The following is an 18930-nucleotide window of genomic DNA, read 5'->3' as shown; positions in this document are numbered from 1 at the left end:
AAACAAACAGCAATCAAGATGAAACAATACTTGTTACTCAATACCTACATTTGTAAAACAAAAACAGGTAAAACAAGAATCACAACCTCATACTCAATAACTAGATTGGCAGGACAAACAGCTCATGGTAAAACTAGATTGTAAAACAAACAGTAATCATGGTAAAACAATACTAGCACATGTAATACTAACTGAATTGTAAAACAAACGTAATCATGGTAAATACAAGAACTGCATTACGTAATAAGCTTAATAACTAGATTGTAGAGAGACAATACAGTAATAATGATGTAAAACAAGAAGAACGCGTACATGTACACTTAATAACTAGATTATTGAAACAATCAGTAATAATAATAATACAAACACATATACATGTACAATTAATTGCAACTAGGTTGATGAAACAATACCAGTACTCATGGTTGAAAACAAGAATCTGGTACATAGCAAAGCTTAATAACTAGATTGTGAAACAAACAGGTAATAATATTAATACAAGACTCATTACGTAATAAACAATAATAGCTAGATTATTGAAATAATACAGTAATCAATACTTGAAAATACAAGACTAGCAATACGTATTACAAGCAATAACTAAGATTGTGAAACAATCAGTAATAATAGTATCACAAGACAGCATACATATGCGGCAAACCAACTAGATTGTTGAAACAATCAGTAATAATAATAATACAAGACATATACATGTACACTTAATAACTAGATTATAAAACATGCAGTAATCATGGTAATACCAGACATATTGTATACATGCAAATAATACGCTAAGATTGTGAAACAATCAGTAATAATGGTAATACACACGAGATACGCATTACATGTACGGCTTAATAACTAGATTGTGAAACAATCAGTAATAATGGTAATACAAGACAACGTACATGCACGCTTAATAACTAGATTGTGAAACAATCAGTAATAATGGTAATACAAGACAACGTCACGTAATGCGGCAATAACTAGGATTGGGAAAAACAATCGATAATAATGGTAATACAAGACAACCGCACGTATGCACGGCTTAAGCCAACCAGATTGTGAAACAATCAGTAATAATGGTAATACAAGACGTACATTACAGCATGCGGCCAACTAGACGATTGAAACAATCAGTAATAATGGTAATACAAGACACGTACATGTATGCGGCTTAATAACTAGATTGTGCCAGAATGTAATCAGGTAATAATAGTAATACAAGACCTATTACGTATGCGCTTAATAACTAGATTGTGAAACAATCAGTAATAATGGCAAAAAACAAGACTAAGTATATGTACACTTAATAACTGTATTGTAAAAAAACAAGACTAGAACATTATACTTAATAACTGGTTGTAAGGCAGAACAGTAATTATGGTAAAACAAAGCTAGTGCATGTATACTCAATAACTAGATTGTAAAATAAACAGTAATCAAGGTAAAACAATACTAGCACATGTAATACTTTAACTAGATTGTAAAATATCAGTAATCATGGTAAAACAAGACTAGTACACTCATACTTAATAATTAGATTGTAAAACAATCAGTAAACATGGTAAAACAAGTACACCTGTACTTAATAACAAGATTGTAAAACAAAGAGTAATCATGGTAAAAACAATACTAGCTCATGTGAACTTAATAACTATATTGTAAAACAAGACTAGCTCATGTTGTACTTAATAACTAGATTGTAAAACAATCAGTAATCATGGTAAAACAAGACTAGACTAGCTCATGTGTACTACTTAATAACTAGATTGTAACAAAGAGTAATCATGGTGAAACAAGACAAGTACACCTGTACTTAATAACTAGATTGTAAAACAAAGAGTAATCATGGTGAAACAAGACAAGTACACCTGTACTTAATAACTAGATTGTAAAACAAAGAGTAACCATGGTGAAACAAGACAAGTACACCTGTACTTAATAACTAGATTGTATAACAAAGAGTAATCATGGTGAAAACAAGACAAGTACACCTGTACTTAATAACTAGATTGTAAAAAAACAAAAGTAATCATGGTGAAACAAGACAAGTACACCTGTACTTAATAACTAGATTGTAAAACAAAGAGTAATCATGGTGAAACAAGACAAGTACACCTGTACTTAATAAATAGATTGTAAAACAAAGAGTAATCATGGTGAAACAAGACAAGTACACCTGTACTTAATAACTAGATTGTAAAACAAAGAGTAATCATGGTGAAACAAGACAAGTACACCTGTACTTAATAACTAGATTGTAAAACAAAGAGTAATCATGGTGAAACAAGACAAGTACACCTGTACTTAATAACTAGATTGTATAACAAAGAGTAATCATGATGAAACAAGACAAGTACACCTGTACTTAATAACTAGATTGTAAAACAAAGAGTAATCATGGTGAAACAAGACAAGTACACCTGTACTTAATAACGAGATTGTAAAACAAAGAGTAATCATGGTAAAAGAAAACTAGTACACCTATACTTAATAACTATATTGTAAGGTAAAAAGTATTCATGGTAAAACAAAACTAAAGACTGTAAGTGAGATACAATTTTTTTTACTCTATCATGAAGATAGTGGCATACCTTTTGACAAGTTCTAGCCATGCCATTTCAGACCTTGCTTTGTCTACCAATGCCTTTTCTTGGAGCTGTAAAGTGCCAACTGATGGCCAGACCCTAAGTTCTTCATCTCTGGCGAGTTTACGAACCATGTTCACTGTGAAATTTGTAAGTGACTGTTCGGAAAAGAAAGATGGAACAGTGCCTTCCTTTTCATCTCCATCCAAGAGCAGTCCAAGGGAAAACTGGGATTCCTAAAAAGCATATTACATACTTTCAATACAAAAATGTGTCTTTAAGCAGTGAGTCAACAATCACATTAACACACACTCTATAATAAATGCTAATACTTCATATATGAATTTAGGTAATTTGTATATGTTTTTTGCTCATTTAATGAGCTAGAACATACAACTGGAAAACGACATATACCTGTACCTATGATAAATTCATGAGTACAACAACTTGTCAAAATGCACAAAGATTTATTTTATTCAAACAATTTACACCTATTTTGGTCCAACACATTTTTTACTACCATGATCAATACAACAGCTTTAATAATGCTTGATCTGTATTACTTGTACAAATAAAGTTTAGACAATTTATTCCGCACCTGTTATAAGTGAGATCATGTACAGCACTTTTATTCACATCTTCACTAGATGTTTTACATTAAGTGACCTTAAAGCATTGAATACAAGTACACTAAGCTAACCCTTGCCAAATGTATGGGGCTAGGTCCAAACTGGGAAACCTGGTATCACAAGAGGTTTCCCTTTTCTAAATGGCATAGCCCATAATGAACCAATAGGGTTTGAAATACCCATGAAAGTTCACCCAGACAAACCTTTAGAAGTATTTAATTACTATATTATCATTATAGCTGGATTATAACCTTCCAGACAAACCTTTACAAGTATTTAATTACTATATTATCATTTTATATAAAAAATAAAACAGGCTGGACTATAACCGTCCAAACACACTTTTGTAAGTATTTAATAGCTATATTATCATCATATATAAAAACTAAAATTAGCTGGACTATAACCGTCCAAACACACTTTTGTAAGTATTTAATAGCTATATAATCATCATATATAAAAACTAAAATTAGCTGGACTATCACCATCCAGACAAACCTTCAGAAGTATTTAATGACTATATTATTATTGTATATAAAAAGCAGCACTATCTGGACTACAACAATCCACACAAGTCTTCAAAAGTACTGAATGACTATATTATCATCATACATAAAAAAACAGATCTAGCTGAAATCCAACTATTGACTATTCTGTACTGCTCCTATCACAAACCCTGAGCTAAGTGAACCACAGTGTCAATGTTGTTAATTTTACCTGATCTGATGTACTAGTTGTTGACGATGTGCTGTTAGGTTTGTTCGTGAAAGTGAGACGTTTCTATGATCTTTTGAAGGCAACAGAAGTTTAGAGGAATGTGGTTTTGGTACACCTGCAGGGTAGAAATACTGATGTTAGCCATTGTTATAAAGATACTAGAAAACGTTCTTGAAGGCAAGATTAGCAATTGAAGTTTATGAACAGTTTGTTGTGAACAACCTTCCCCAATGACAAATATAAATTCATTAGATAAAAGACAGAATAATGAAATAATTATTACAAGTATGGACCTTTTAAACAATTAGAGAAATCCTTACAGATAACTCCAAATCAAGAAATGTACAATTATGCTGAAAAGAAACTTAAAAAAGTCCACAACTAACTACTCATCACTCTAACACATTCATCATAGGCTAGGTCTGTATGACCCACCACATGACCTCTTTTTCCAATGGACTTGGTATTATATACACAAGTTCATAGATACATTTGCATTCTAAACTGTTAAATGGTTATTCACATGTCACATACTGAAGAAAGTGTATATAAAAGATTGCTTCAAAAAAATGGAGAGGTGAGTGGAGCCATTGTGTTCGATCCAGTGTGTAAGCCAAAATAAAAACATATGAGGCTTGTCAATATTAGTAATTCAAGTTTCTAATTTGTATGAAGCTACAGACTTAGCACTCTGACCACATAAACATCTAATTTTAACCAGTGCTACATTCAACATACCATTTGATTCACTACAAGCTATATTTAAATGTAGTCTTTTAATGTTTACTTTTAAATTAAGAAATCAACTCATACATAATATTAAAGTTTGAATTATAATCTACAATTTAATTCCATACTTACTTATATAAATATCTGAATGCAAGTCAACAAAAGCAATGACATGGCCTTTGACATACGACTCATCATAAAAGGGATAGCACCTTTTTAGTCTTCTAACTTTCAATATAATGCATATACCTTCACAAAATTTGCCAGTATTTCAGTACATATTATAAGTCTTTGACATACATCATATTTTGTACTGAAGAATTTTTAATAAAATAAAGCTTTTCCACAAATATACAGAGTATTTCTTTTGTATAGTCTGTGGGCCAAGTAATTTTTATGTTAAAATTAAAAATTTCAAACTTCCTTTGTTGTAATCCACAAAACCTCCTAAATGAACTTCAAAACTTTTTTTTCAGTAAAACTTCATGGCTTATCTGTTACTTTCTCTACTCTAATTCAAAATGGGATTGGTCAATTTGACTGATCTTGTAATCACGAAAAAAATATCAAAATAAATATAAATTATATCATTTTTCTTTCTAGAATGGCTTCATATTTTAATATAACACCACATTCATTTGTTCTAAGTAGCTCTAAGTTCATAACAGTATATACACACACATTTACAATTAAATTTTATTGTTTTATGGTCATTGAACTGTGACTCTACTGTAAGGACCATTATAACTTATAAATCACTCAGGACACGTGCAACTTGCATTACTACAGCTGGTATCAGCATATTCTCCTCCTCAAAACATTTTTATTACATTATTGTTTTACTTAAATATTTCATTATTTTTACATTTTACACAAAGAATAAACACAAAAAACAAGAAATAAACTATTTATCCAATTTTCTTTTTTCTTGCTCTCAGTTGCTCAAGAGAGTTAACCCCAAAATTTTATACTACTCATGGTATTGCAATTAATAATATTTAATTAAATGATGCTCTAAACAATAGACCAATAACATGCAAAAAGTAGACAAATTCTCTTACATCCTAAAAAGTTTCTCACTCCATAACAACAGTCAATATAAATTCATCCAAGTCGTTATCTTTCTCACATGGACAATGTTTGTATTCTGAGTGAAACTGACATTTAACTGTTCAGAACATAATGTCTTACAACATGTCATTTGACAAATTGGCTATAAATAATATATAATTAAACGTAAGTGTGAACTATTATAGAATTATGGGAGAGGATGTGACGAGTAGGGTATGATTTTCTACTTGATAGCTCTGTAACCAAACTATAATACATGTGGTTTATCTGATAAACAACAAGTTTATAGAAAGTAATAAACATTTAATTTCATACTTTTTCAACGGGTGGTGGATAGTGGGGACGATGACACGCATCACGTGTGTCACACAAGTGGAAATTGAGGATATTTTAAACTATTGCTCTGTAGAATTAAAACTTAGATACTATTAAAATATGCAGCATTAACTAAGACTTTATGCTAGTCTAGACAATTGCTATAATATAAAAATAGTTTATTTACACTTTCAATGTTTGACAGTGAAACATTGTGTCACAATCAGTAAAGGATAGCAAGGACAATAGGGTTATGAGAACTTCAACTTATCTTACATACAAAACAATGTTTACCTTCTTTATACTGTTCTGTGTCCTCTGTTGATCTGTCTTCTATTTTAGATCTATTCCTAGCAGTTCTTTTGTGTTTGGATCTGCTAGTTACAAGTTGCCTGTTGTCGTCCCGAGACAGTGTGTGATCAGAAATAAATTTCTCAATTTTTTCTCCAAAACTTGAGAGGTGCTCTGAAACAGAACTCTCATCTTTCTCACTAACAGTGGAGATATGTTCTGAAATGTAACTAGCAGCTGATGGTTGGATATGTTCTGCTTCCTTGTGCAGATGTTCAGACACAATAGTGTCACTGCTCATCCCTTTGTTTTCTGAGGAGCTACTAACCTTGGAATGATTTCTCTGTGGAACATGTTCAGCAGCATCATTTCTCATCTCTCTGTCCTCCAAGGTGCTACTAATGCTGCTAAGCTTGGATCGATTCCTTTCTGTAACACTTTCAGACACACCACTTAGCTGTCCATTATGATGTTTTCCAGATACATTTTCAAGTTTGGAAAGAGGAGGAGACACTTGTTCAAAGTCACTGGTGTAAGAAAGATGACCTGAAGACTTGTCATTACTGGATCCAGGCTTCTGATAAAAGATAATAACATTACTAAAACTAAATCTGTAATTGAAATTATAAAACTGGAACTCCTTGAATGTTATTAACTAAACATTTTCAGTCAAGAAAAACTTATAACTCAGAGATACCTTCAAATTTTGGAGTTACACTGAGTAGTTAGGTATTATGATTGATATAAGTAAATTCAAACAGTCCCATTTTTTGGGAGGCAAAAGTAACACTAGGCTGAATACTTTTGTGAATATACTATGATTATTAAAGCAATAAATATTGTATTTTAAATTTATAAAACACTTAAAAGTCATTAGTGGACATTCAGTCAGAACACCACTATTTCCACAATCTAAAGCTCTATATATTTGATTAATGATAATATTAAAAAGCCACCTACTTTCTTATGTTAAGAAGAGGACAAACTGTGATTTATAATTTAATATTTCAACAGATAAAGGTAATAAAATTACCTCTCTGAAGGCAATCAACTTTTTTTGCTGTCCTTCAAAAACAGCTGTTACAGCAGACGCAGCAGCTGCGGCAGCTGCACTGGAAATCAGTCTAGTTGTTCCTTCGCTGTGTTGTTGCCACAAAGCTCCAAACTCTTTCAGAGGAGTCACTTTTACCTTGAAGAAAATGATATGCACATGATTTCATTAGAAGTCTTTTGTCATACAAGATTTTACAAACACACACTTTGAATGCTACACAACTTTTATACTTTAACTAAATCATTATTTATAGACATATGCTTTAAATCAGTTTTGTCTTTTATAATATATTTTGTACTTCAAGAGCACTTGATAGATATCTGAGTGAATGGTGTCATACTACAACAAATATCTTAATGAATAGTGACATACTATAACAGATATCTGAATTAAAAATGTCATACTTTAAACAATATCCAAATGAATGGTGTCATACTTCAAGTTTATCTGTTAGATGTAGTAACTACTGTGACATCAAGCCCTTAACCAGACTACATTTTCTCTTCAGTCAAGTTTTAATTAAAACTCGACATATTACACCAGAAAAATATTGAAGCATCAGCTGGTTTTTTGTTTTCACAGATGTGTTGGATTTAAGAAATATTGTAAAAACAACTAGACCCTATCCCAAAAATACACTGTTAATTGAACAAGTTATCATTTCTCCAAATTGCATGAGCTCAAGTCTACTGGGTCTATCCTGTATTGTACAAAATGCATGGGCTAAGTCTGCTTGGCCTATCCTGTATTGTACAAAATGAATAAACTCAGTCTGCTGGGCCTATCCTGTATTGTACAAAATGAATAAACTCAGTCTGCTTGGCCTATCCTGTATTGTACAAAATGAATAAACTCAGTCTGCTTGGCCTATCCTGTATTGTACAAAATGAATAAATGCAGTCTGCTTGGCCTATCCTGTATTGTACAAAATGAATCAACTCAGTCTGCTTAGCCTATCCTGTATTGAACAAAATGAATAAACTTAGTCTGCTTAGCCTATCCTGTATTGAACAAAATGAATAAACTTAGTCTGCTGAGCCTATCCTGCACTGTATAAGAAATACTGACTACGTGTACTTTCATGATAGTGACAATCTTTTAGTACACACATTAAAAAATCAGATGAGTTACAAACAGTCTGACAGTCTCCGAGAAGTTGAAGTGATGTTTATGTGACAAATAGATACGTTTACCTTTCACACAGTTTACATACAGAATCTCTGAAATGCACATCTTTAATTGTATTTAGTATCCCTACATTGTTCATCTAGTATTTATTATGAACTGTTGTTAAGTCAGTAGTTTAGGTTATAATGAACAGCTTATAAATAATACCATACTGAATGTCATGGCTTCTGCACTTTGACCCCTAACGCAGCTTACAGGGTTAAAATGCATATTTGGTTGTATGTGTGTGTATATAGTCTCCAAGAATAAACTTTATAAAGCTCTGGTATACTTTATTCACCAAACAATGCACTGTTTTGTATTCCCACAAGAAAACATCTTTTTTATTTATAAGTTCAACTGTTTCTTGATGTGGAAAAGTTTTTCACTTCTGTATCAAGACTCTACCATATTTAATACATAGCATCTTAACCCTCTTGTACTATAATATTGTTATCACTAAAACAAAACATAATGCACTATAATATTGTTATCACTAAAACAAAACAATGTACTATAATATTGTTATCATTAAAACAAAACATAATGTACTATAATATTGTTATCACTAAAACAAAACATAATGTACTATAATATTGTTATCACTAAAACAAAACATAATGTACTATAATATTGTTATCACTAAAACAAAACAATGTACTATAATATTGTTATCACTAAAACAAAACATAATGTACTATAATATTGTTATCACTAAAACAAAACATAATGTACTATAATATTGTTATCACTAAAACAAAACATAATGTACTATAATATTGTTATCACTAAAACAAAACATAATTTTTATATCTTATTTGGTTACAGACACACAAGTTAATAAATCTGACTCCTCATGTCATGTCCACCGATCACATTCTATTTTTCAGATATTAGCATCGATTCTTTGATGTTTAATACCACATTATATATAACTAATACAAAGGCAAGGTTTTACACCATCAAATAATGTATTAAATTATTTGCTATACAGAAAATTGTCTATTTCACTTTCAGTTCAACCTTTATTCTCACATGAAGCACATTAACAAGCTAAGCTGAATTTTTATTGGTTCTAGTTACATTGTTAACATTATCGTAGTTAAAGGACATTGTGCCATTTTTATATGCTAATACTCTGTTTTCTCAGTATCAGAAAAGTAGAGATAATTTTCATTTTCAGTTGACAGAAAAAAATGAAGGTAAGTACTTTGTCTCTGGTTTTCTTCTGGGTATTCTCTATTATTATAAAATGTAAAAATTAGAAACTTTTCAGGTTAGATTAGGTAAATTAATACTTCATGAGCTGCTTGCAAGTAGCCTTTGTATTACGTAATTCAATAGGTAACACAAGCTACGTATTTACCAAGTTATCTACCATTTGATTGGCAAGAATATAAGTTAGTTCAAAGGACAATAGAACAACATAATGCAAGCAGAAACACATGTACAGTTATGAGTTTAACTTATTTACAATAAACAAATAGTGTTTCAAGTTATTATATAAAGTCATTACATAAACAAAATGTTATTCAGTATTATTTTGAATTATTTTTTGTTACTTTCTTTCTGAAATTCATGCAAAGCTACACAATGGCTATCTGTGTTAGCCATCCCTAATTTAACAGTGTAAGACAAGAGGGAAAACAACTTCTCATCACCACCCACCTCTGACTCTTGGGCTACTCTTTTACCAATAAATAGAGGGATTGACCATCACACTATAGTATCCACACAGCTGAAAGGGTTAGCATTTTTGGCATGACAACGATTAAAACCAACAACCTCGGATTTCGAGGTCTAGCCACCTGGCCATGCCAAGCTAAGGAGAAATAACAAGGTGAGCAAAATTAACCAGCCTTGTGTGGAATAAGGAAAAGGTGAGCAAAATTAACCAACCTTGTGTGGAATAAGGAACAGGTGGGCAAAATTAACCAACCTTGTATGGAATAAGGAAAAGGTGAATAAAATAAACCAACCTTGTATGGGATAAGGAAAAGGTGAGCAAAATTAACCAACCTTGTATGGAATAAGGAAAAGGTGAGCAAAATTAACCAACCTTGTATGGAATAAGGAAAAGGTGAATGAAATTAACCAACCTTGTATGGAATAAGGAAAAGGTGAGCAAAATTAACCAACCTTGTATGGAATAAGGAAAAGGTGAGCAAAATTAACCAACCTTGTATGGAATAAAGAAAAGGTGAGCAAAATTAACCAACCATGTATGGAATAAAGAAAAGGTGAGCAAAATTAACCAACCTTGTATGGAATAAGGAAAAGGTGAGTAAAATTAACCAACCTTGTATGGAATAAAGAAAAGGTGAGCGAAATTAACCAACCATGTATGGAATAAAGAAAAGGTGAGCGAAATTAACCAACCATGTATGGAATAAAGAAAAGGTGAGCGAAATTAACCAACCATGTATGGAATAAAGAAAAGGTGAGCGAAATTAACCAACTTTGTATGGAATAAGGAAAAAGTGAGCAAAATTAACCAACCTTGTGTGGAATAAGGAAAAGTGAGCAAAATTAACCAACCTTGTGTGGAATAAGGAAAAGGTGAGCAAAATTAACCAACCTTGTGTGGAATAAGGAAAAGGTGAGCAAAATTAACCAACCTTGTGTGGAATAAGGAAAAGGTGAGCAAAATTAACCAACCTTGTGTGGAATAAGGAAAAGGTGAGCAAAATTAACCAACCTTGTGTGGAATAAGGAAAAGGTGAGCAAAATTAACCAACCTTGTGTGGAATACGGAAAAGGTGAGCAAAATTAACCAACCTTGTGTGGAATAAGGAAAGGTGAGCAAAATTAACCAACCTTATGTGGAATAAGAAATAGGTGAGCAAAATTAACCAACCTTGTATGGAATAAGGAACAGGTGAGCAAAATTAACCAACCTTGTATGGAATAAGGAACAGGTGAGCAAAATTAACCAACCTTGTATGGAATAAGGAACAGGTGAGCAAAATTAACCAACCTTGTATGGAATAAGGAAAAGGTGAGCAAAATTAACCAACCTTGTATGGAATAAGGAACAGGTGAGCAAAATTAACCAACCTTGTATGGAATAAGGAACAGGTGAGCAAAATTAACCAACCTTGTATGGAATAAGGAACAGGTGAGCAAAATTAACCAACCTTGTATGGAATAAGGAACAGGTGAGCAAAATTAACCAACCTTGTATGGAATAAGGAACAGGTGAGCAAAATTAACCAACCTTGTATGGAATAAGGAACAGGTGAGCAAAATTAACCAACCTTGTATGGAATAAGGAAAAGGTGAGCAAAATTAACCAACCTCATATGGAATAAGGAAAAGGTGAGCAAAATTAACCAACCTCGTATGGAATAAGGAAAAGGTGAGCAAAATTAACCAACCTTATATGGAATAAGGAAGAGGTGAGTAAAATTAACCAACCTTTTATGGGATAAAAAAAGGCGAGTAAAATTAACCAACCTTGTATAAAATAAGGAAAAGGTGAGCAAAATTAACCAACCTTGTATGGAATAAGGAAAAGGTGAGTAAAATTAACCAACCTTTTATGGGACAATAAAAGGTGAGTAAAATTAACCAACCTTGTATTTGAATAAGGAAAAAGTGAGTAAAATTAATCAACCTTGTATTTGAATAAGGAAAAAGTGAGTAAAATTAACCAACTTTGTATGGAATAAGGAAAAGGTGAGCAAAATTAACCAACCTTGTATGGAATAAGGAAAAGGTGAGTAAAATTATCCACCCTTGTATGGAATAAGGAAAAAGGTGAGCAAAATTAACCAACCTTGTATGGAATAAGGAACAGGTGAGCAAAATTAACCAACCTTGTATGGAATAAGGAAAAGGTGAGCAAAATTAACCAACCTTGTATGGAATAAGGAAAAGGTGAGCAAATTAACCAACCTTGTATGGAATAAGGAAAAGGTGAGCAAAATTAACCAACCTTGTATGGAATAAGGAAAAGGTGAGCAAAATTAACCAACCTTATATGGAATAAGGAAAAGGTGAGTAAAATTAACCAACCTTTTATGGGACAATAAAAGGTGAGTAAAATTAACCAACTTTGTATGGAATAAGGAAAAGGTGAGTAAAATTAACCAACTTTGTATGGAATAAGGAAAAGGTGAGCAAAATTAACCAACCTTGTATGGAATAAGGAAAAGGTGAGTAAAATTAACCACCCTTGTATGGAATAAGGAAAAGGTGAGTAAAATTAACCACCCTTGTATGGAATAAGGAAAATTTGAGTAAAATTAACCAACCTTGTGTGGAATAAGGAAAATTTGAGTAAAATTAACCAACCTTGTATGGAATAAGGAAAAGGTGAGCAAAATTAACCAACCTTGTGTGGAATAAGGAAAAGGTGAGCAAAATTAACCAACCTTGTGTGGAATAAGGAAAAGGTGAGCAAAATTAACCAACCTTGTGTGGAATAAGGTAAAGGTGAGTAAAATTAACCAACCTTGTGTGGAATAAGGAAAATGTGAGCAAAATTAACCAACCTTGTGTGGAATAAGGAAAATGTGAGCAAAATTAACCAACCTTGTATGAAGTGAGGAAAGGTGAGTAAAATTAACCAACTTGATAGAGAAAATAAAAATTATAAGCTGTAAAGTTTTACTGAGAAAAAACTGCATGAAACTGATTTGAGACTATACAAATGAAATTTGAAAATCTCGAGATGAAGAACAGTATTTTTAATTTTGACTTTGTGTTCAGAGGAATTTTTAGTAAATTTACTTTGATAAAAATTGATTTTTCTTGCCTACCAAATACTTAGTTCTCATTGAAAGCTTGTGATCATAAAGAAGAAACAAAAGACACGAGTACAAAAAAGTATAAAACTTGGAATTCACCAAGCCCATATCATGAGATTAAATAGAGAAACATATAGAAAGCATGTTGTTTTTGTTTTACTAACCTTAGCAAGTTCTCGGGCAGCTTTAGCCGTAGCAACTGCAGCTCTTGCTTGGTGATTCATCAGTTTCTGAGCTGACTCTGTAAAGGCTCTTTGAGTGCTGTGCTCTAACCCCTGCTGTTGAGTATGTCTGATCAAGTCCAATTCATGCTGTTGTCTCTGAATCTCCTGATGAAGCTTACGATGCTCTTTCTTGTGAGATTTTTGAACATCCTGAATAACAGGAACACAGTCAAAGACCGATAAAAGTCTTACATCATATTTGTATTCAAGTGTTACAGTACACCCATGTGATTTCTATTTAATTAAGTACATCATACTAACTTGGTCAGTTTAGTGGCCTACTAACATAAATATAGTACCTAACAACTCACAGTAACAGAGTAATACACACAAAACAGTAATAAACGTGAGGTCAGATTATTTGTTGAACACAGTAATCATACATTCTGTCTTTTCTCTGTTATTCTGTTCATCTTCAGCATTACTCGAAGGTCTATGCTTCTTGTTATTACGGTACACTTATGTCTTAGTCTATTTAGAGAGCTGGAATAAATGGATCAAAATATATCTTAGAAAAGAAAAGTTACTTGTATCTGCTAGTGTATCAGGTGCATCAGAGCAAAAATACTAAGTAGAGCAAATAAGTTCATACAGTTTCTATTATTTCACCTATTAATGCAAGTATGATGGAAACAATCTAAGGAAAACATATAATAGTCTAAGTTCATTTGCATAATCATACTATAATAAAACTCTTGCTTATATGATACTGGAAAACTTTTTTTATTATATAATGTGCAACCCCAGCTTCATGAAACTTTTATCCTAAGTGCAAGTAGATTTGCAATAGCAGTTATGATTTTCCTGTTTTGCCTCTGTTTCTCCTAATGGAGCACTTTATTTTACTCCACTAGAATATAACATCATGAATATGTCACAGGTGGATCTAATGCACTGGCACCATTTATATAAATATAATACTACTGTCTATTGCATGTCTATGCAAATACTTCCTACAGTAAGGAGCTCAAGACTGAACACAATATTCCAAATCTAACCTTCCAAGTAACCTGTACAGTGAAATAATAACATCTTTAGACTTGTATTGAATATTTCTGTAGATACAACCTAAATTCCTATTTGCCCTACCACTAGCAACAGCACACTGATTGGATGGCTTTAGAGACTGATCAAATGTTACACCTAGATCCCTTTCTTCAAAATACTGTTATTTCCATCAAAATTATGATAACCCATTAACTTACATTTATTATAATTAAAACCCATCTACCATTTACTTGACCAACTAACTAAATGATCTTAAATCTTTTTGTAAATCAGCAGCATCCACTTCACAGCCAGCAACAACTAAGACCTCAGTGTCATTAGTAAATGTAAGTAATTTATTGACTATTCTTTCATAAGTGTCATTGATATAAAGCATCAAAGATAATCTACTTTGACTGAACTCATTTCTAACAACCCTCTGTTTTCTTCCATCCAATTTGCTAAGTTATCCTCTACACCTATAATTTTTTTGCAAGCCTTTTATGCAACACCTTAATAAATACTTTTTGAAAATCCAGATACACCAAATATACACCATTATCCTCATATACGTTAGCAGTAAACCATTAAAGAATGTCTAAAGATTTATACGGCATGATTTTTTGTAAGTGAAACCATGTTGACTGTCCAATAAAATCTAAACTTCATTAAAAAACTTTGTAAAGCATCTTTTAACACTTAATAAAACTTTTCTCACAACTGATACAAGAGTAATGGGTCTATAACTACTGGAACAATTTTTATCACCTTCTTTGAAAAGGTGAGTTGCATTACTGAACTTCCAATCCTTTGCTACAGGACCTCTATTCAAGGACTGACAAACAATATTAGTAAATGGTTCTCATATCCAGTCTTTAACCTCCTTCAAAACCTTTGTGGAAATATTATTTGGCTCAGGAGCATTATCACATTTTTAAACATCCTTTTTTTTTAACCACCTCAGAAACAATGCAGTCATCTTGACTGATCCTGCTTCCATTTATCAGCTTTTCAAGATTTGGAATCCTTGTACATAACAGTAAGGTTCTCCAATACCAAACTACTAACAAATGTATACAGTTACAAACAACAGTAAGGTTCTTCAATACCAAATTAGTAACAAATGTATACAGTTACAAACAACAGTAAGGTTCTTCGATACCAAACTACTAACAAATGTATACAGTTACAAACAACAGTAAGTTTCTCCAATACTAAATTAGTAACAATTGTATACAGTTACAAACAACAGTAGAGTTTTTCAATACCAACTTAGTAACAGTTGTGTATAGTTACAAACAATAGTAAGGTTCTTCAATACCAACCAAACTAGTAACAATTGTATACAGTTATTTGAAGCTGTTAATAAAATGCCCAATACATGTCTGGGAACAACTTGCACAAGTTTAAAACTCACTGTAACAATAATATTTCATTTCCAATTTTAATCGTATACATCCAGATATTTTTGTTTTTTTACATTTATGACCCCACTCCTGTTTTAGAAAGATAATTTAAGACATTAAAAAAATGCATTTTGGCATACATTTTACACACAATAAAACAGAGACATGGGGTTTGTCTTTCTTTTGATTTTATAAATGTTAAACAGAAGTAAAGAACAAACAAAATGTTAGGGGTTTTGGGTTGCCATTTTGTTTCAGTATTTCATCCACGACAATACAATGTCTTGTGACAGAGAGACTTGTGTTACAATTAACAGGTGCCACATATTTACCAGTTGTGCCAGTCACTCTTATATACTTTGACCAATTTAGATAATACTTTGCATAAAGGTGTCTTTACAGATGGAAACACACAGATCGGGGCTAATATACTGAAGAATGTTATACACACAGCTTTAAGACTTTATTCAACTTTAATACACAGATGAATAAATCAAATTAATAAAATATTTGTTCATTCACACCAACAAGTTTCAATTAATCATTATTGAAATATTTCTACACAACCAACAGAACACAAACTTAACTGCTGCTAAAACACCAAACAACAACACATTATACTGAAGTTTACCATTCAACCCCGACATCAGCTTGTAAATGATCAACACTTGGACAAAACTGGCCAAACATAAAATTAATCTGTAAACCTGAAACTAAACTAATTACTAAGTAAAAATTACAAAAACTCACATAATACTAATGTCACTTATAATATAACATGCAATATCTGTCTCCAATTCTACATCCAAGAAATGACTAAACAAATGGAAACCAGATTCATTGACTATAATAAATAATCTTTCCATGTTTACCACCATTGTATAAAATAAACAATATTTGTACAAAACACTAATTTAAACAAAAAACTAAACATCAACAAACACAAAATGAAGGAAGCCCTACTTTAACCCAAGAACCTGGGGTACCAAGGTAACTGAACCAAGCTTTTAATTAATCTCAAGTCATGTGATATTTTTGTTCCATCCTGTACATATTTTTCTGCCTGTGTAAACTAATTATGTTTGATAATGACATAACCATGTCAACATGATTTACATTTATAATACATTACCCATTCAAGCCATCCCCAAACATTTACATGTTTGATTTGTTTGTCTTTGTGAATAAACATATTTTTATACAGAAATTCACTACCATGTACATAACAAGTCCACACTTTAGTGAACTTTATGTCCCTTCTCTTGACAAATACTAAATTACAAGGATATTATTAAACAAATTGGATGGGTAGACACAGAGATCTTTCTAATTCAAGGTGTTTTCATGTACACATTATAATAGTGATAAATATAAAACTGTAACAGGTGCAGTATTAACAACACAGGTATATTAATTACACTTACTAAATTATTTACCTCTAGTATGTTTGCTACACTGACAACATCCTGTCGAACAGAAGAAATAGCATGAACTCGACTGACCTCACTTAACTGAAGGAGAGATTCATTGATGTTATCCAAGTACGTCAGTTCAGTACTCAATCGTATACCTAGAGAAGACGGGGGGAGCCTGGAGAGGTCCTGTATTAAATAGCACATGGACAAGTATTTACTTTCATGTCTATATACTGTAAAACATAAACAAAATCTATGACCAAAGTTAAGTAGTGTGGACAGATACAACCATAGTTCACAACTGTTTTTACACTGTGTTTAAGTGTGTTATTTATCAGAAGTTGATAACCCAGTTCTAAAGTCAGTCAGAGAAGTTAAAGAGAATATTATTACACTTCCTATACCCACAAAAAACTGATATTTGTTCAGACAAGAAGCACATAAATGAGTGAATGTAAAACCAATGGACAGGATGTTTTAAAATAACACCACATGTAAATTTTTTATTTCTTTCCATTATCCTAAATGTCATACATACTATGATGAATTATAGTAACAGGAAATGTACTGTTATCTCTCTCAACACATGCTTTGTCAATCTGAAATGACCATGAGACCATTTTGTACTCATTTGAGGTCTTTATAGATTTAATACTTCAAATTTTCAATATTATGTCTATATCTTCACAAAATTTGGCATTATTTCAGATTGTATTATAAATCTCTCATATATAAAAAATATTGTGTTTAGTGAAGTGTTTTAAATAATCAAACATTTTATATATTGAGTATTTGTTTAAAATAGTTCCCATGAAACATAACCTTTATATTAGGATTAAAATTACTTTTTCTCATAATAAAAATTTCAAATTTCCTTTGTAAAGAGCCTAAAACCTCCCAAATACACTTCAAATATTTGTATCTGTTATTTTTTCTACCCTAACTCAAAACAGGCTCAGTTAATTATCCAATGTAGTTTTAAGCTGATAACAGTATACATTTATAATTAAATCTTACTGTTCTACTGCTCTTTTAATTACCTTCTGAGAACCATTACAAATTCATCCAAGCTATTTGTTGTGATTCCTGTGGAAACTGAAGTTGTATGGTATGTAAAAATGGCACGTGTGTATTCAGAACACAATGTAATACAGTATGTCATTTCATGTATAAAAACCTTGACTTTCTGTTGGTTAGATAATGTATAATTTGACATAAAAAAAGAACTATAACAAATCCTGAAACAAAGAATATGACAGGTAGGTATGACAGTAGGGGTTTAATTTTCTATTTGATAACTCTGTAACCAAGCAAAATCGAATGCTATACAATTATGATTTGTCTGACCAATAATGATTCTGTAGCGAGTAACGTTTCATTTCTTACTCTTTCAAGGGGTGATGGATAAAATAATGATTCCTACAAAAAAACATATCACACATACATATTACACATATCATAATAGGGGAATTTCAGGAGTTTTTAACTTAAACCTTATATACTATTAATATATGAATTGTTTGGTTAGTGTTTATGTTATATTACTTGGTATAACATAAACAATAATTAATTCCTACATTCTA

The 18930-nt window shown here is 31.6% G+C and overlaps 1 protein-coding gene across 1 annotated transcript in view; it reads right to left on the bottom strand.

The window, feature by feature from the left end:
• Positions 1-2688: 2688 nt before the first annotated feature.
• The window catches only part of LOC143245660 (uncharacterized), a 92054-nt gene continuing 75812 nt past the window's right edge, over positions 2689-18930 (bottom strand). The window contains exons 19-24 of the mRNA XM_076492009.1: positions 17369-17533; positions 13480-13689; positions 7377-7532; positions 6347-6920; positions 3938-4052; positions 2689-2827 (exon numbers count right to left, since the gene is read on the bottom strand). Of these exons, the coding sequence (XP_076348124.1) occupies positions 2728-2827; positions 3938-4052; positions 6347-6920; positions 7377-7532; positions 13480-13689; positions 17369-17533 (1320 nt within the window). The 3' untranslated portion in view covers positions 2689-2727. The remainder of the gene's footprint in view (positions 2828-3937; positions 4053-6346; positions 6921-7376; positions 7533-13479; positions 13690-17368; positions 17534-18930) is intronic.

Source organism: Tachypleus tridentatus, chromosome 2 (assembly GCF_004210375.1).
Source record: "Tachypleus tridentatus isolate NWPU-2018 chromosome 2, ASM421037v1, whole genome shotgun sequence".
In the NCBI taxonomy this organism is placed as follows: Eukaryota; Metazoa; Arthropoda; class Merostomata; order Xiphosura; family Limulidae; genus Tachypleus; species Tachypleus tridentatus.
The sequence above is the reverse complement of the archived record's forward strand: the minus strand, read 5'-3'. Positions and strand labels throughout refer to the sequence as shown.